The sequence below is a fragment of the Myotis brandtii genome, unplaced genomic scaffold (genome assembly GCF_000412655.1).
Source record: "Myotis brandtii unplaced genomic scaffold, ASM41265v1 scaffold337, whole genome shotgun sequence".
Lineage (NCBI taxonomy): Eukaryota > Metazoa > Chordata > Mammalia > Chiroptera > Vespertilionidae > Myotis > Myotis brandtii.
Genome location: NW_005362996.1, coordinates 340,258 through 360,625, shown reverse-complemented (window position 1 = coordinate 360,625; position 20,368 = coordinate 340,258). Strand labels below are relative to the sequence as shown.

Genomic DNA, 20,368 nt, shown 5'->3' with positions numbered 1-20,368 from the left:
TTTACTTAAATAAAGCATATTGACCTTTTTTTAAAAATAAATAAATCTTATTCATTAATGATCATTAAATATGTGTGCATGTCAAGGAAATTTAAATAAAAATTTTAGATTTCTTCCCCAACCTTCAGACAATGTGTACCCTCAGAATTTTTATTTCTGTGAAACATTTTCAAGTTCATTTAAAATGTCAAAGTATTTCAGAAAGAAAAATTAATCATTACAGATTACCCTGAATGTCCAAAGTGGCATCAGACTGCTCTGAGACTGATGAGCATTGCACTGCTTATTCTCATTGCTACAGTGATAGGACTAATTATTTGGGGTAAGTAAATTGAAAGCTATATATTCCACATTTTCTTTGGCATTTACCTTTATTTCTCTAACTTTTTCAGACTAATTTTTCATATTTGCCTGATGATTTCTTTCATCATTAATTTAATTATGTTAGTAATAAATGCCAGAGTTGATTATTTTATTAATAACTAGAGGCCAGTGCATGAAATTTGTAAATGAAGGGGGCTCCCCTCAGCCCAGCCTGCACCCTCTCCAATCCGGGACATCCCTCTCACAATCCTGGACCGCTGGCTCCTAATCACTCACCTGCTTGCCTGCCAGGTCACCCCCAACTGCCCCCTCCTTGCTAGCCTAGTCTCTCCTAACTGTCCCCACTGCTGGTCTGGTCACCCCTCATTGTCCCCCTGCCAGCCTGGTTGCCCCCAACTTCGCCCCCCCCCTGCCCGCCTGGTCACCCTCACTAACCCCCCTGCCAGCCTGGTTGCCCCATGCAGCCTGCTGCTCAGTCGTTTGGTCATCCCTCACTAACCCCCCTGCCTGCCTGGTTGCCCCACACAGCCTGCTTGTTCAGTCATTTGGTCATCCCTCACTAACCCCCCTGCCGTCCTGGTCATAGGCAGCCATCTTGTGAGGGTGTGATGGTCCATTTGCATATCACCTCTTTATTATATAGGATTATTGATTTTTCCCTATACATAGGAGGCAATAAACTAATTTATAAAATCTATTCTGCTCTTAACTTTACTTAATTGGTAAATATTGTGGGCTTGACAGTCATAAATCTATGAACTGAAGTTTTTTTTTTCTTTTTCAAAAAAATATGTTTTTATCAATTTTTAGAGTGAGAGGAAGGGGGAGAAATAGAGAGATAGGAACATTGATCAGAGATAAACATTATTGTTAAGCTGCTGCCTGCATATCCTGATGGGAGATTAAGCCCAAAACCCAGGCATGTGGCTTGACTGGGAATTGAACCAGTGACCTCTTGGTTCCTGGGTTAATGCTCAACCACTAAGCCATACCAGCTAGGCTGAATTTTTATATTTTTGTAAATTACTTAGTTCTATGAAAGATGATTTAGCCCTTTAAAAAAACCTTTAGATTGTTTTTCAACCTTTTGGCTATGAGCAAGTATAAAAAAATTTTTGACTCTACAAGTGATTTAATTTTTAAAGTTTTGACAGAATATATGATCTGCTTGAAAATTTAAGGCCAAGTAAAATTTAATATCTGTTCCTACAAGGGTCAGTCTGGGAGCACTCAGTGCAGGTGATCAAGGAGACTGTACCACAAGGTCCCACAGGACACATACTACATAAAGTCATCCTACCAAGACTGGAAGTCATAGCATATTTACCTAACACATAGAAACAAACACAAAGAGGCAGCTGAAATAGGAAGACAAAGAAACATGAAAGGGCAGAAGAAATCTCCAGAAAAGGAGCTAAGTGAAATGAAAGCAAGCAAATTATCAGATATAGAGTACAAAAGAATGATTATAAGGATGTTCAATGAACTTAGTGACAACTAAAAGAAACTTTGAGAACTACAACAACATGAAAAAGAGCATAGAAACTATAAAAAGAACTGATCAGAAATGAAGACTACAATATCTGAAATGAGAAATTCATTAGAAGGAATAAACAGTAGGTTGGATTAAGCAAAGAACTGATTCAGCGATTTGGAAGACAAGGTAGAAAAAAACACCCAATCAAAGCAATAAAAAAATAATTAAGAAAAATGACAATAGCTTAAGGAACATTTGTGACAACATGAACTAAATGAACATCTGCATCATAGGGGTACCAGAAGAAGAAGAGAATTAACAAGGAATTGAGAACCTATTTGAAGAAATAATGACTGAAAACTTCCCTAACCTGATGAAGGAAAATGACACACAAGTCCAGAAAGTGCAGAGTTTGAAACAAGATGAATCCAAAGAGGCCCACACCAAGACACATCATAATTAAAATGGCAAAGGCTAAAGACAAAGAGAGGATCTTAAAAGCAGCAAGAGAATGGCAGTCAGTTACCTATAAGAGAGCTGACATAAGGCTGTCAGCTGATTACTCAGCAGAAACAATTCAGGCCAGAAGGTATTGGCATAAAATATTCAAAAATCTGAAAATCGAGGACATATAACCAAGACTACTTTACCCAGCAAGACTATCATTTAAAAAATTGAAGGAGAAATAAAGAGCTTCCAAGGCAAGAAAAGCATAAGAACTTTGTTGCCATTGAACAAGCATTACAAGAAATATTGAAGTGTCTGCTTGAAGAAGAAGAAGAAGAAGAAGAAGGAGAAGGAGAAGGAGAAGGAGAAGGAGAAGGAGAAGGAGAAGGAGAAGGAGAAGGAGAAGGAGAAGGAGAAGGAGGGAGGAGGAGGAGGAGGAGGAGGAGGAGAAGAAGAAGAAGAAGAAGAAGAAGAAGAAGAAGAAGAAGAAGAAGAAGAAGAAGAAGAAGAAAATAGTTAAAAGAATGAAACAGCAATAAATCTGTACCTTTCAATAATCACTTTAAATGTAAATGGCTTATGGGTTCCAATCATAGTGCTTAGGATAGTGGAATGAATAAGAAAACAAGACCCACACATGCTGTCTACAAGAAACACCTCGGAATGAAGGATACACACAGACTAAAAGTAAAGGGATGGAAAAAGATATCTCATGCAAATGTAAATGAAAAAAAAGAGAAAAAGCTAAAGTAGTAATACTTATATCTGATAAAATAGACCTTAAAACAAAGGGTACAGCAAGAGACAAAGGACTCTACATAGTGATAAAGGGAGTAACCCAACTAGAGGCTATAACACTTGTAAACATTTATGCAACCAACATAGGAGCTCCTAAATATATAAAGAAAATCTTGATGGACATAAAGAGAGAGGTTGACAGTAATACAGTCATAGTAGGGGACTTTAACATCCCAATGACATCAATGGATAGGTCTTCCAGACAAGAAAAACAAACAAACAAACAAACAAACAAGGAAACAGCAGCTTTAAATGACACCTATATCAGATGTATTCAATTGATATCTTCAGAGTATTTTATGCCAAACCAGCAGATACACTCTTTTTTTCAAGTGCACATGAAACTTTTTATGGTATAGACCACCTCCTTATACTACCTTTTTATACCATATATACCAGTAGTCGGCAAACTCATTAGTCAACAGAGCCAAATATCAACAGTACAACGATTGAAATTTCTTTTGAGAGCCAAACTTAAACTGTATAGGTAGGTACATTGTTATTAACTTAATTAGGGTACTCCTAAGGCTTAGGAAGAGCCACACTCAAGGGGCCAAAGAGCCGCATGTGGGTTGTGAGCCGCAGTTTGCCGACCACGGATATATACCATATGTAATAAATTCAAAATCGATTAAAGACTTAAGTGTTAGACTCGAAAACACAAAAATCCTAGAAGAAAACATAGGCAGTAAAATCTCAGACATTTCTTGTAGCAATATTTTTTCTAATATATCTCCTTGGGCAAAGGAAATGATAGAAAAAATAAACAAATGGGACTACATCAAACTAAAATGTTTTTGCACAGCAAAATAAATTATCAGCAAAATGAAAAGTTAACACACTGAATAGAAAAGCATATCACCAATGATACATTTCCTAAGGGGTTAATATACAAAATTTACAAAGAACTTATACAACTCAACACCCAAACAAAACAAACAATCCATTAAAAAATGGGCAAAGCTGCCTGCTGCTCTCTTTCTATGAGGCTGTCTCTATTTTGCTTGGTAGTTCAGTTTGCTCATTAAATTCTTCATATTAGTAAAACCATATGGTACTTGTCTTTTCCTAACTGGCTTATTTCACTTATCATAATAATGTTCTCCAGGCAGAAAGCTCTAGTGAGGGTGGGGGTGTAGAGGCATGGGAGGATTGAGCAAAAAAGAATAAAAAATGAAAGAGAAATCATGGACATGGACAACAGTGGGGTGATTGTGCAGGGAGGCTGGGGAGATGGAGGGGGTGAGGAGGTGGAAGAGGGCACAGAGGGGATAAATTGTGATGGAAAAAATTTAAAAAGTTAAAAAATGAGCAAAGGACCTAAATAAACACTTCTCCCAAGAGGAGATACGACATTTGAAAAGATGCTCAACATCACTAATCATCACCTCATACCTGTCAGAATGACTATCATCAATAAATCAATAAACAAGTGTTGGTTAGGATGTGGAGAAAAGGGAACCCTCATGCACTGTTGGTGGGAGTGCAGATTGGTGCAACCACTGTTGAAAGCAGAATGGAGTTACCTAAAAAAGTTAAAAATGGAATTGCCTTATGACTCAGTGATCTCACTTCTGGGGATATATCTGAAGAAACCTGAAAAACTAATTTGAAAGAATAAATGCACCCTTATGTTCATTGCAGCATTATTTATAATAGCCAAGGGAAGCAGCCCAAGTGCCCATCAGTAGATAAGTGGATAAAAATGTGGTGGCACATTTACATAGTAGAATACTACTCAGCCGTAAAAAAAAAAGAAAAGGAAATCTTACCATTTGGGACAGCATGGATGGACCTAGATAGTATTATGCTAAGTGAAATAAGCCAGTCAGGGAAGGACAAATACCATATGAGTTCACTTATCTGTGGAATATAATGAGCAAAATAAACTAACAAAATAGAAGCACTCATAAATACAGAGAACAGACTGACAGCTGTCAGAAGGGAAGGAGTGGGGAGGCTAGTGATAAAGTTGAATGTATTAAGCAAAAAAAAAAAAAAGCAAACAATCCCCCTCCTCCCCCGCATAGACAGACAACAGTATAGTGATTACCAGAGGGAAAAGGGTGTGAGGAGGTAGGAGAGGGTAAAGGGGGGATAAATGGTGATGGAAGGAAACTTGACTTGGGTGGTAAACACACAATACAATCTATCTATATAAAAGCCTAAGTGACCGTTAAGACGGAACTACTGGAACGACCAGTTGCTATGATGTGCACTGACCACCAGGGGGGGCAGATGCTCAACACAGGAGCTGTTTTGAGCCCGCAGATCCCGATCGCCAATGGGGCCTGCTGGCCAACCTCCTGGTTCCTCCCCGAAGCTGGTAGGCCCCGATTGCCTGATCAGGGCTGGGCCCCAGGCTGGGACGGGGAACTGGGTGTGGGTGGTAGCAGACGTGGGTGGCGAGGGAATGGGGGGGGAGGCGGAGAGGTGGGAAACTGTGCCATGGTGGTGCGTGGGCGGTGAGGGAAGGAGGAGGCAGGGAGGCAGGGAGACAGGGAACCCGATCTGCCCAGATTGCCGACCAGGCCTAGGGACCCCACCTGTGCAGGAATTTCATGCACTGGGCCTCTAGTATACAGATAATGTGTTATAGAATTGTACCCCCTGAAATTTACATAATTTTATTAACCAATGTCACTCTAATAAATTCAATTAAAAAGATTTTTTTTTAAGATGAGTTCTACTGAATAAGAGATATGGATAATTATATCTGTTATTGTTTCTATTTGTTGTGACTTTCTGTGTGTTAGGAGTTGGGATACACACTTTATATACATTTTCTTTTAGTCTTACAACAAGTCTGTTTGTTAAGCATTTCCCTTTTATATATGAAAGTACTGAGAAACAGAGAGGCTTCATAATTAGTTCAAGATCACAAATAATTTTAACCTACCATAGTAAACAGATGCAAATTTAAGTATGTTTTAATTTTACTTAGATAATTTGTTTTATTTTTTGTTTTTACTTACTTTTTTACAAGTGGAAATCTATCTCTAAATAATCAATCCTTTGTTAAATTAGAGGGTTGAAATACTATAAACAGACTTACTTTCAACCAGAAGTTTATGCATTCACTTGTAGGCTCATTTCAATGGATAATTAAAAGCCACAGTTTTATAATTATAGAAATCTAATTAGTGTTATTCTTTTTCTTAAATTAGTATGTCACCCAAACTTACGGCCCTTCAGTGGAAATGGAACCAGAGAATGTAATACAAATTTCACAAGTAAGTGATTCTATTTCATTATATTGTAGGGAAGAAAAAGCTTTCCCTCTACCCTCTAAAGTTAAAACTTGGGGGACTGTGAATTAAACTGACAAAAGGACAATTAACAGGAGAAAAATGTTTATGTACATACTGGAACTAACAAAAGAAGTGGCTAGCTCAAAATGCTTGAAGTTAAAGCCTCATATACCTAATTTAGGAGAGGAAAAGGGGAGGAAGAGATGACTTCCATGGGCAAAGCTCCTTTCTTTAGGAAAGGCAAGTGTTTTTTTTTAGAAGTACAAACTGCAGAAAGTATGTGACAGTGTCTGTTAGTGCTGGTGAAATTAGTCTTTCTCTCTTCTTCATGACCATAAAACTTCCCAGAGAGTGGGCTTACTGTGGGTTTCCTCTCAGTCTTTTTCCTGAGAATAAATCACCCCAAAGACAAAATTTATGGCCCCCTCATTTCTCAGAATTTTCTTTCAGTCAGGTCAGAGTAACTTAGAGGAACATCTGCTGAATCTCAAATGTCTTTAGCTTAAAGTAATTCTTATATCAAAATGAAATATTTTTGTCTGGTGTATTCAGATACCGTTCAATATTTTGAAGATGATTTTTTTTTAATTTCAATCTTTCCCTCCCATTCGGCTTTCTGTAAATCTGCTCAGGTTCACTGCTTAGACTATGCTTACTGCTGACTTGCTTACCTTACTGTTGCTAAAACTTTTCTCAAATACCACTGTCTCCAATAGCCAACTTGCCCCTACTTCAAGTATGTAATCCCCTTGACAACAAACCTACCACTGGCTATCTCTTCCCATTTTCCAAATTTTTAATTTATTTATTTGACTTTATATACTTATGAGATTCATGCACTCGGGGTGGCTAGGGGGGTCCCTCAGCCCAGCCTGTGCCTTCTTGCATCCAGGAGCCCCCAGGGGATGTCCAACTGACAGCTTAGGCCTGCTTCCCGTGAGGAGCGGGCCTAAGCCTGCAGTTGGACATCATTAGTGCTGCTGTGGAGGTGGGAGAGGCTCCTGCCACTACTCGTGCCAGCCCTGAGCCTGGCTCAGGGATTCTGGCTGAGCGGTGCTCCCCTGGAGGGAGCGCACTGACCACCAGGGGGCAGCTTCTGCATTGAGCGTCTGCCCCCTTGTGGTCAGTGCATGTCATAGCGACGGGTAGTTCTGCCATTTGGTCGATTTGCATATTAGCCTTTTATTATATAGGATTAGATGTATACAAAATACTTATTTTACTGACAAGAAATTTGAGAAAAATTTTCTGCTCTCAAGAATCTCATGATCAATGTGTGGGATTGTAAGGATAGTTATATGGCACTGCACCTGCAGTTTGAACCAATACAATCTTTTCTAACAGAGGTCTATAGTAGCTTCCTGCAAGAGGCATTATTTATATGATTTAATGGAAAGTAATCTAAATAGTGTATTAAATCTAATTCACAAATACAGTAAAGGTTAGAATGTAATAGTTGCATGAAAATTTAAGATGAAATGAATTTTTCAGGATATTGTGCATAGGAATTTAAGGAACAAGTTCATTGTCTTTTATCATTAGAGATGATTTGGTGAAAAATGTGAGACACATTGGCCTACACTAGTTTTGTTGATAAGATTGCCCTTTACTTCCCAAGGACATTATACTAGTACTTACAGTGCTTATTTTTTTATCCATTAGATGCCACATCCATACTATAGTGATTACTGTTTTTGTACTTATTATTTGTTTTAATATGCAATTAAGATGTTTTACGTCATTCTTTAAAAATTACAGTGTCAAAAGATTTAATTGTAAGGTCTTTGGTGATCACTGCATCTCATGAAGAAGGGAGTTGCGAGGAGCTCTCTGTTCATTCTCCAGGCTTCAGCTAGCAGGATCTTTCTAAAATGCAGATCAGTGGCCGGGGCATTCCTGTTGTTAAAACTCTATAATCACTTTCTGTAGTCCTTAGAATAAAGCCGAAGCACATTAACATATTCTACAATGTCCTCTGAGTCCTCACTTCCTATAATAGCAGTCTACTTTCTCACAACACAGAGCTCTCCTTTGTACTAGTCTCCAGCAAAACAAACCTTTATGAAGTAATGAGGCAGCATACTCTCTCAACTTATTCATGCTGATCAAGCCCATCTCTCTCTTTTTTTTAAAAAAAATCTTTATTGTTGAAAGTATTATATATGTCCCTTTTTTCTCCCATTGCCCTCTGCCTTCTCCCCCTCACCCCCAAGTTTCAACCCATTGTCTGTGTCCTTGGGGTATGCCTATACCCATATGAGTTCATTGGTTGATCTCTCCCCCCACCCTCCACCCTCCCCTGCCTTCCCTCTGAGATTTGACAGTCTGATGTTTCTATGTCTCTGGGTCTATTTCTGTTCATCAGTTTATGTTGGTAATTAGATTCCACATATGAGTGAGATCATGTGATACTTATCTTTCTCTGACTGACTTATTTTGCTTAGCATAATGATCTCCAGGTTCATCCCTGCTGTTGCAAATGGTAAGAGTTCTTTCTTTTTCACAGCTGCATAATATTCCATTGTGAAGATGTATCATAGTCTTTTAACCCTCTCATCTGCTGATGGGCACTTAGGCTGTTTTCAAATCTTAGCTACTGTAAATTGTGCTGCTATCAAAAAGTACATCTATTTTGAATATTTATTTCTCCATTTCATCTTCTTACCTGCTGAACCCTTCTAACACACACACACACACACACACACACACAGTTCAGATTATACATGCTAATATAATATGATAAAAATCATAATAAAATCATGGTTGACTTTAGTTGCACTTCTTATATAATAGGGAAATTAAATGTAAAGACAAATGTTGGATATTTATAATTTTTGTTCTATAAATTGCCTATTAATCATCTTTGCCCCCTTTTAAAAAAACATTAGGGTGCTTATTTTTTTCTTATATGTGCTTATTGTAAAATAAAAGTTAATATTTTCTCACCTGTCCAGGTGGCTCAAGTTGGTTGGAGCATTGTCCTGTAAACCAAAAGGTTGCAGGTTCAGTTTATGTCAGTGCACATACCTAGGTTGCTGGTTCAATTCTTGGTTGGGGACATATGGGAAACAACAGATCTCTCTCTCTCTCTCTCTCTCTCTCTCTCTCTCTCTCTCTCGGTGAGGATAAAAGTTAACATTTTCTCATAAGTTACAACTAAGTTTTAAGTAAAATATCTACCCCAAACTATAAGTGTTTGCACAGTCTAAATACAAAGAATTATACTAAAATATATTTCCAGTCCTTACGTTAAGTTTGGATAATTAACAAATGTATTATCATTAACTATCAATGGCTATAAGAGTGATAGAATACAATATACAGGCTCCAATCCTAATAGGGAGCGTGTAGGAGGCAGCCAATTGATGATGTCTCTCTTCGATGTTTATGGCTTTCTATCCCATTCCCTTCCTCTCTTTCTAAAATAAGTAAAAACATATTTTAAAAACAATATAAAATTTAATATTTAAAAACAATATTAAAGTTTAATGTGCAAGTTTATGGTTACCCATAAGACTTCTTTTTTTTTATTTTTAGTCTTCACATCACATCTCTTTAATAGGTCAACAAAGAACTTCCTTATTATGGTAATTCTGATATTCCTCTCCATATTAAGTAAAAACATATTTTAAAAACAATATAAAATTTAAGTAATGTGCATGTTTATGGTTACCCTTAAGACTTTTTTTTTTTAGTCTTCACAACACATCTCTTTAATAGGTCAACAAAGTACTTCCTTATTGTGGTAATTCTGATATTCCTCTCCACACATGTACTTTTCTAGGCTTTTCTGGACCATTTGGAGGCCTTCTCTTGATGGGGGTGGGGGGATCCCAGCATTATGGCACTCAAGAATTATTTATTGATGCCAGGCTGGTGTGTCTTTTCTGGACCATTTGGAGGCCTTCTCTTGATGGGGGGGATCCCAGCATTATGGTACTCAAGAATTATTTATTGATGTCAGGCTGGTGTGTCTCAGTGGTTGAGCGTCGAACCCATGAACCAAGAGGTCACTGGTTTAATTCCTGTTCAGGGCACATGCCTGGATTGCAGGCTCGATTCCCAGTGGTTAATTTTTCAATAGTTTAATTTCTTTTCTTTGTACTGTTCTGGCAGAAGCCTGGACTTCTCTATTGCTGTGGTATGTGACTTTCGGGCAAGTAAAAAAAGAAGAGTTAGGGCACATGCCTGGGTTGCAGGCTAGATCCCCAGTAGTTAATTTTCAACAGTTTAATTTATTTTCTTTGTATTGTTCTGGCAGAAGCATGGACTTCTCTATTGCTGTGGTATGTGACTTTCAGGCAAGAAAAAAAAAGAGTGAAGTGAATAATTGATGCTTTACTGTAGAAGCTAAATGCTACCATCACAAAGGGCATATCATGGTCAATATCTGAATAAGCGTGAGACCTTAAAGTTATTTATTTCTGTCAATAATTTATGGTACTGAATATCAGGAAAACTAACATTTTTCTCTAGCTTTGGTCTTCGGTGTCTTGTTGAATATTTTTCCTGGCCAATGCAGTTAAAGCCTAGCTTATTAATACACTATTTCAATGACCACTTTGTTGTTACTACTTATAAAATAAAATGCCTTGGGAAAAGGGTTGTAAAGAATCAAGATGCTTTGCTGATTCAAAACATAAACTTAGTATTAATGTTTTCCTGAAATAATATGATTTCTCATATGGTCTCCCAAAGAGCTCCCATAGTCTTTAATGGTAATAACTAACTTTTCTATACAGTATCTTTTTATTTTCATGTTTATCTCATTTAATATAAGAATATCAGGTAAGTTTTTATACAAATTTGTGGATATTTTAAAAATAATATGCAATATTTAAGATATAAACATTTAAATAGAATACATTCAATACTTATGTACCTATTATTTAACTTAAAATAGAAAATGTTAGTTCAGTTGAAACCTTTTGTACTCATTTCTGAGTATAGATTTATTTTAATACCTATTCCACCTTTTCCCTTTTTACAGAGATAAGTCTGGTGGACATTGAGGCACATAGATAGTGGGGTCATGTTGAACAATTTGTTTTACGAAGTCGCTAATACAGTGTGTTATGAAATACATTCTTCTGCAGTTAAAAGGGACTCTGAAAATGACTTTCTTTTTCCACAGTAGTTTTCTTCTGATGCCATTCAAGCTCTCTGTTTTACTTTAAATTTCCCTATGCCCACCACTTATTAGTTATATAACTTTGAGTAAGTCATTCAACCTTTAGTTTCCAAGTTTATATTTAACTTCACTTAACTTTAACCTTTAGTATCTTTAGTTACAAAATGAGGAAGATGGAGTTAATCATTTCATGGATTTTGTATGTTTCTTATAGGAAAAAAACATTTTATGTATTCATGTACATAAAAATTTAGAGAATTACTTGATGTAGTAATAACTCAACAAATAATAACTGAATATTTCTTGCATGTATCTCTTCTAAAGATTATTAATCAGTAGAGAGGAAGTTTATTTCTTGAAAGTGGGACAAATAGTTAACTTTAAGAAAACAGTTTATAAAATTAGTGCAAAAACTGTTTTTTTATATTCACACCTTGTTCTCATTCCTACTTTTTCTATGTTTTCATTTCAGGAAATCCTAGACTAAACTTATGCCCTAATGACTGGGTGCAGGAGAAAGGGAAATGCTATAACTTTTTTAAAACTTTTAATTCATGGACTGATAGCCAACAATTCTGTTTAAGAATGAAATCACAACTCTTGATGATCCAAGACAAGGCTGAACTGGTAAGAGCTAATTTACTATGTGTGAAAAAATATACTATGGGAGAGAAAAAAATAAATAAAATGAAAACTGGGAGAAATAGGTACATTTCATAATCCAGGAATTATAGATGAATAGTTACAGCCATTTGAATTCCTGTCATATGGTAGGAACTATGGTAGATGCATTACAAATGTTATATAACTTAGTGCTCACAGTAACCTATGACACAGGTGACTGTATTTTCCTCATTTTCATAAGAATCTGCAGAAATTGACAGTTTTTATAAACTTGTCTATTTCACTTCCTAAGTAAATTACAAAGCTAGGATATCCATGCCATCCTTTTTGGAGAGAAAGGTAGGAGCTCTTTGAGGTACTCATCAAAAGCACTACAAATATTTGGCAATATCCTAATATATTGGGTAGGAAATATAGGGCTCTTGTTTCATTTGTGTGAAGTTTCACCATAAGCTTCAGTCTTCTACAAGATTGCACATTGGTAGATAGAGCAATCCATGTACAGTTCTTGCTTCTTTAAACAGACTTATTCATTCCTCATTTTTGCTTCATATCTTCTTTTCACCCTTTCATCAGTTGCTGTTTATATCACCATCCTCATGAGTTCCATTAAGCAGTGCATGCTTTCATATAAAGTCATGTATTTTGAATTTCTTCCTACATTGATTTCCTTGCCTACATATGTAGAAAACATCTTTAACTTTCCTAAGATTTTCCTGATGAGGGAGATAAATATCAAAACCTTTTACAGATGGAAAAAAGTAGAAGAGACTGTTTTAATAGGTGTAACTCACTTAATTTTCTCTGTATCCCTTTTCACAGGATTTCATACAAAATAGTATACAAGATGGAATCTACTTTTGGATTGGATTGAACATTACATATCCACAAAAGACATGGACCTGGCTGGATGGCACCCCATTAAATCCACAGTTGTGAGTGTTTGACATTTGAATACCATTAGGATATATAAAAGCTCAGCAGCCAATCCCTACTGGGGGCTTTCAGAAACTCTAGATAGACAACTGGTTCTTATACTGGTAGGTTGCAGAATTTGATATTTGTTAATGTGTGTGTGTAGGAAGTTTTCCTTAGAGAAATGAAGGCTTCTAAGCTCATTTATTTTCATATTTGCATTTTCTTTTAGCTTACCTATAACACTAGAGGTATAAATAGAAATTGTAGTCAATATAAAATTGTCTAAATTTAAATTCTTATGAAATGTTTCTCAAAAGTTATAGAATAATCCTCATTTTTACTAAAAGGATTCTAATAATTAAAAATTCTAAGGAATAATATACTAGACTTCAATAATCAAATGGCATTTGGAAACCAGTCTTTCTTATTCACATTTTTATTCCACATAGTATTTCTATTTACAAATGACCATTTTGGGTTAAAAAGCTATTTGGAGCAATTTCTTCATTAGATAAGTCTTTGTTTACTGTGTATTTCTTGTCTGAATATTACAATGTCTTAGACCTCCAGCTTGGAGAATAGTACATTCTTTTCTAAGAAGAGAGAAAACACACAAAATACACACACAATTGTGCTTTCAGCAGAGTGAGAACAATGTGCCTTTTCCTCTACAGATGTGAAGTCAAGAGCAAGGATGAAGACAATGCCTGTGCTGTGATAACAAAGAAGGGTGTTTTTTCTGAAACATGTCAAACTCATAGTTACCATATTTGTCAAAACGTGATTTCTTCAGATGATGACCTCTAAATTAATCACAGGTATGCTTTTCAATAAAAAATGTCCACAGATATTCTTTATTTATGAAATTTTGTAAAAAAACTTTGTTTCTACAAAAAAATTTTGGTGATATTGATGATACTGGTGTCAATTTGTGTCATTATAAATACAGGCAATCAGCCTCAACTGAGTTCTTGGTTCTACCTGGTCACTCAAACTGTATTTCCATAGTCATCTCCCATTCATGATAGTGGCTGTTTCAGACAGAAATTATTCTTTTATCTCCTCAATGATTCTCTCCCTGCACCTCTTAGTCACCATTAACAGAGGAGTTTATTTTTTTTGCTCATTTTTTTAAGAGAAGACATTAGATGATATATTCCTGAACTTTCTACCATTGAGTCTACATATTTGTCTGCATCTTAATACTTTTTCCTCTTCTCCTGTCTCCATTAAAACAGTATTCCTCTTTCTGTCTAAATAAAATCTACAAGTCTACAGTCAAAATTACATCCCTTTTAATTTTTTTCAAGAAAATCCCTTTGTTGATTACCTCCTCTCTAATCTCTTATTCTTGTTTCCTTTTCTATCAGCAACTACAGGAAAACTTGCCCTCAACCACTTGTGGTTTCTAGTTTCTGCCCATGTGTTTTACCACCTCTTATAAGTCAAACTTCCTAAAAATGTTGATTTTCCTTTTTCCTCTTCCTACCTTCCACTTCAAGTTCTGAAATTTGGCTTCTGCTTTTTCTACTGTTTCACCAAAGTGCTCTCACCATGTCACCAAGGACTTTCTTCTGGTTAAATATAATGAGAACTTTTTAACTTTCATTTTAACTATCAAGTTTGCTCATTGTTGACCTGTGTTTTCGTTTAGAAATATTCGCTAACCTCAGGATCTATGACATAAGACCCTCTTGAACTTCTATCTACTTCTCCAGCCATTCTTCCTCAGTCTTTTCTGTCGTGTCTCTTTCCTCTTCTGTTCCTCAGAGTTTGTGTGGATCCTCTATCACACACAATTCTTGTCTGAACTCATCCACTCCATAATTTTAATTTCCCTCAATTTATTGATAACTCCCAAGCCCTCATTTCTAGCCTAGATCTTATTACAGTGGATTACCTATCAGGCATCACTATTTGAACATCTCAAGGCCCATCAATCTCCATTAACTTAATGACAGGAACATTTTCACACCAGTCTAAGCCAGAGGCCTTGGAGTCAACCATGACTTCTTCCATTTTTTTTTCACCCTCAATATTCAAACACTAATTTAAGTCCTTTCAATTTTACTACATACATTTTTCTGAAATTCACCCTCATATCTCCATATTACCCTAGATTACTGCAATAATCTTTTTGTTTGTTTCTAGTTTTGTCTGCCAGTGTCCATTCTGCATATTATGACGTAGTGACTCTCTAATCCTCATATCAGGTCACATTAGTCATTACCTAATTCCGTTCAGTGGCTTTTCACTGCTTAAACCCTTTTTTGGCTTCTACCAGACCCTGCGTGTCCTGGCTCCTCTTCATTCCTCCCCCACTTCATGTATGTAATGATGCAGACACATTAAACTGTTCAGTTCCTTAAATGTGTCATGCTTTCTCAGGCCTCTAATTTTATTGTTTGACACAGTTTAACAAACTTTGTTTTGTTTTTTTTCCCTTTATTACTCACCTTTTTAACGTTTTATTTTTCAGGTGCCGATTAAATGTCATTTAGAGGAATATACTTCCTTGACCATTCTCCACTCTGACTACATTATATGGAGTTGGTATATATTTTCATAGCTCCCTGTACTTATCTAATCTAATCATCTAGTACCTTCTTTTTTGGGCCATTGTTTACTAAATTGTTTCTTAATGACCTGTAAGCTATGTAAGGTCAATAATTCTTATCATTGTTTGGAATAATGATGTATAATGAATGATAAATAAGCACCTTTTATGCTATGGAGTATGTATTTGTAATATGCTCTATGAGTTCCAGAGCCCAACTTTTAGTAGTTATGCAGATCTTTCTGTAGTGTAGATAAGCATAACCTACACATAGAGAAGTAAACCACTCTATTTTTATTTTTAAAAATATATTTTATTGATTTTTTACAGAGAGGAAGGGAGAGGGATAGAGAGTTAGAAACATCACTGAGAGAAGCATCGATCAGCTGCCTCCTGCACCCCGCCCCCCACTGGGGATGTGTCCGCAACCAAGGTACATGCCCTTGACTGGAATTGAACCTGGGACCCTTCAGTCTGCAGGCTGATGCTCTATCCACTGAGCAAAACCGGTTAGGGCACCAGTCTATTTTAAAAAAAAAATAAAGGTCAGTGTTAGGTTTATATGCTTTAATAAATACAGTTTTCCTGGTTTGCTGTTTGTTTTTAACCTAGAACCTACATTGAAACTTGAAGCAGAGACATAGCTACATTAATGTTTGCTAATTAAATATAAGTTTACCAATGGGAAACCTACTTTAAAGCCTTAGATCCACTAAGAGTAAAACTTAAATGATATAGCAACATTTAAAAAAATATATTTATTTTAAATACATTTGTGTGAACAGAAGTAATTATAGTTTATAGGAAATGAAATAGAAAACCTTCAACTCACTTTAAAAAATTAAATACAAGGAACACAGAACTATGTTTATTTAGTATATGTACTATTTTACTAAGGTGGACATTTAAGAAATGTGGAAAAATGATTGAAGAAAAGTTACAATTGAAAGAGAAGAAAAAATAATAGAAGATTAAGAGATCTGAGGACCTCAAATATTTAAAACCAAGTTTTTAATGTTCTTTGAAACTATTTTGACTTAAACATTTAAGCACTTAAATCATTAAATATTAAAACAGTTTAAAAATTAGTTTGGCTTCATTTATTTCTTTTTTATTTTTATTTGAGGATTATTCATGAAAAATATTTTTCTTTAAATTTTTAAAGTTGAGTTTTCACGTAAAGAAATGTTTACAAGCAAACGCCTGATATTAGAATTTTAAAAGCTACTGTGAATTTAATTAGCCATGACTAATAAAAATCAAAGCTTGTCTTATTATTTCCATTATATATCTACTAGAAGCCTGGTGCATGAAAATTTGTGCATTGGAGTGTGGAGGTCCCTCAACCCGGCCTGATCCCTCCCAGAGTCCAGGAGCCTTCAGGGGATGTCCTCCTCTGTGGGAGGCGACCAGGATGATCAGGGAAAGGCGCTGTCCCCATCACCCTGCTGCTGCTGCCACTGCTGGCTACCTCAGTGGCCAGCCCTCGGCTCTCGCTTCTTAGCACTGGCCCTGTTCCCCGCCCACTGGTGGGTGGGGGACGATCTGGGGTCAGAATTTAATTAGCCATGACTAATAAAAATCAAAGCTTGTCTTATTATTTCCATTATATATCTACTAGAAGCCTGGTGCATGAAAATTTGTGCATTGGAGTGTGGAGGTCCCTCAACCCGGCCTGATCCCTCTCAGAGTCCAGGAGCCTTCAGGGGATGTCCTCCTCTGTGGGAGGCGACCAGGATGATCAGGGAAAGGCGCTGTCCCCATCACCCTGCTGCTGCTGCCACTGCTGGCTACCTCAGTGGCCAGCCCTCAGCTCTCGCTTCTTAGCACTGGCCCTGTTCCCCACCTACTGGTGGGTGGGGGACGATCTGGGGCCAGGGTGGCTGGAGGAGGGGCTGTGGGAGGTTGAGGCACAGCAGGTTGCACACCATCCAGCCTCTGCTGAGGTTTGGCGCCTGGACCGGGCCCATGCTGCTGCCTCTGTGGCTGCCTCTGCAGAAGGGGCAGTACTGGGACCGGGCCACACTGCAGCCTGTCCCGCGCCACCTTTGCAGAAGGGGCATGGCGCCACCTTCTCGCCGCCTCTGCAAAAGGGGCTGTGGTGCTGGACTGGCAGTGCTGGACCAGCCCACCTCTCCCATGCAGCGCCAGCCCTAGGCCCTCACAGCGGCTGTGGCTTTGTCTGCGCCTCTGTGGCTGCCTCTGCAGAAGGGGCAGCACTGGGACCGGCCACACTGCAGCCTGTCCCGCACCACCTTTGCAGAAGGGGCATGGCGCCACCTTCTCGCCCCCTCTGCAAAAGGGGCTGTGGTGCTGGACTGGCAGTGCCGGACCAGCCCACCTCTCCCATGCGGCGCCGGCCCTAGGCCCTCACAGCGGCTGTGGCTTTGTCTGGATGGACATCTGGAAGACGTCTGCTTTAATTAGCATATTACCCTTTTATTAGTATAGATATGTCTATATTTTTTGATACAGCAGATTATCTGAATCATAACAACCAAAGTCATTCTTAGATGACACAGTTCTCCAAATTAATATTTTTAATTATATAGTAATCCTAGTTGTTGAGAAGGAAGCATATTAAATAATGTAAATTAGAAGATTCTTAGTGGAAAAAGCTTCAGGAATAAATGAGACAATTATAATTTACGACACTTCAAAAGTTTTTATCTTTAAAGTTTAGAATTCTTTTGGAATGAATGTGTGTTTATGTGTTTATGTGCTTGTTTGCAAGTGGGGAAAATTATGGTTTCAGTAGGTAAGGGCTTCAATGAGACCACTTCCAACTTCCCACTTAGACTCCTATTATAGCTGAGTGTCATATCTGCCTCTCTCCCCAAGAAAGGAAAAACAGCTTAGATTCCTTTACTCCTGAAGTCTTTTATGTCATTTTCTGCTCCTGTTGGTCTTGGTCCTTTTACCTTCTTTGAAAAGTTTTATACTATGTTAACTATTTTTCAGCTTATCTGACACATTACCTCTAACAACCAAAAAATAAAAAATGATCTAATGTTAGGTAGGTTAAAAGTGTGAAAATAAGAAAATGACAAGTTATATGGGCACACTTGCCACTCCCAACATGTTTCTCTCTGACAATATGTTAGCATGGTAAGGTGCATCTTATTTAAAGACACCCTTTCAACGTTGGTTGTTGATTTCCTAAGTAGCCAGTTCGGCAGAGTGGATGAACATGTTTGAACATCCCTGGCAAAGGAGCTTGAACTCTCCGTACTACTTTTCTTCTTTACTGTTCTGTGGGCTCCCTTTCTGCCATTATTATTATTTTCCTACTGAATTTCTTTGTTAATTCCCAGAAAATAGTTTGATTATTTCCCCAAAGACAAGCAAATAGTGTTTAATAGTTAAAATGTACATTGAATGATATGTCAACTCAAGGGTGTAAGACTGAGGTGCATGTTGGGTATTGCTTTGGACAAAACCAAAAACAGAACTTCAAAAAGATAAAAGAATCAATCAATAAGCCCTTAATAGTAAATTGTTCATAAAGATTACATTACTATTCTGGGACTATATGTCCATAGATATCTTACATCAATTGATTTAGCATTCCCATTTCCAAGTAAGCATCTCTTAAGTAAAATAAAGTATCTATATTTAATCTCACAAAATAACAAGATTATGTTCCTGATATCTTTTTTCCTCACGTATACCCAATTATTTTGAACACTTTGGCTTTCCTACTAATTACTATAAAATTAACATGATACTTTCATACTTTATTTATACTTAGTATATATGCATACACATGTATACATTTACACTTAAAACTAAGTGCACATCCTATATAATAAAAGGGTAGTATGAAAATCAACTGAATGGTGGAATGACCAGTCACTATGATGGGCACTGACCACCAGGGGGCAGATGTTCAACTCAGGAGCTGTCTCCTGGTGGTCAGTGCACTTCCTCAGGAGGAGTGCCACTCAGCTACAAGCCAGGATGACAGCTGGTGAGCACAGTGGCCTGCTTCCACAGCCCGCCTTTGTGGCAGGGCTAAGGATGTCCGATTGCACCTTAAGCTTGCTTCCCCTGGAGTTCCCCAAGCAGTCATTTGGACATCCCCCCAGGGGTCCCAGACTGTGAGAGGGCGTAGGCCAAGCTAAGGGATTCCCCCCCCACCAGCAAAAGTGCACGATCGTCATGCACCGGGCCTCTACTATATACAATACTTAAAAGTATAACAAAAATTTTATTCAAGTATAAAAAGCTTTAAATCTTAAAGTTGTCTTTCCAGAATTTTAGAGATATGCACTTCTAGGCATAATTACCTATTACTATCCCACAAGAGAGATATGAGTATATTTGTGATTTTATTGAAAACACACACACACACACACACACACCAAAACATCAATTGGTTTTAAACTAACAACTTTATTTTAGTATTAATTAATAAACTCAAGACAGACACTTTAAAATCTATGTTATTCATAATAATAAAAGCATAATATGCTAATTGTCTAAGCCAGACAGCAAAACGACCTTCCAGATGACCTTCTGGATGAAGCGGGGGCTACGAGGGCCAAGACCCTTGTACAAAATTCATGTAAGGGGCCTAATGTTAAATATTGAATAGCATTAGTTACAATAAAAGTAAAGAGTCATAACAAAAGATTCTTGACATTGTTGCTCTATTATAAAGAGGGCTAATACAATGTAATCTAATAAAAGAGAAACATGCAAATTGACCACACCTCCGCTATGCCCAAGCCATGCCCCCCAGCCAATCAGAGCGACTATATTCAAATTAACCCAATCAAGATGATGGCCAGCAGCCACGGAGCTGGAGCAAGCAGGAGGCTTAGTTGCCCCGGCGATGG

At 37.3% G+C, this 20,368-nt stretch overlaps 1 protein-coding gene across 1 annotated transcript; it reads left to right on the top strand.

Moving 5' to 3' along the window:
- The first annotated feature begins 294 nt into the window (after positions 1-294).
- Positions 295-15,601, top strand: LOC106726955 (killer cell lectin-like receptor subfamily F member 1). The gene is made up of 6 exons (XM_014543813.1): positions 295-322; positions 6,214-6,279; positions 11,901-12,055; positions 12,875-12,987; positions 13,645-13,788; positions 15,450-15,601. Exons 3-5 carry the CDS (start codon positions 12,014-12,016, stop codon positions 13,775-13,777), a joined length of 288 nt encoding a protein of 95 aa, XP_014399299.1. The 5' UTR covers positions 295-322; positions 6,214-6,279; positions 11,901-12,013; the 3' UTR covers positions 13,778-13,788; positions 15,450-15,601.
- The last annotated feature ends 4,767 nt before the right edge of the window (positions 15,602-20,368 follow it).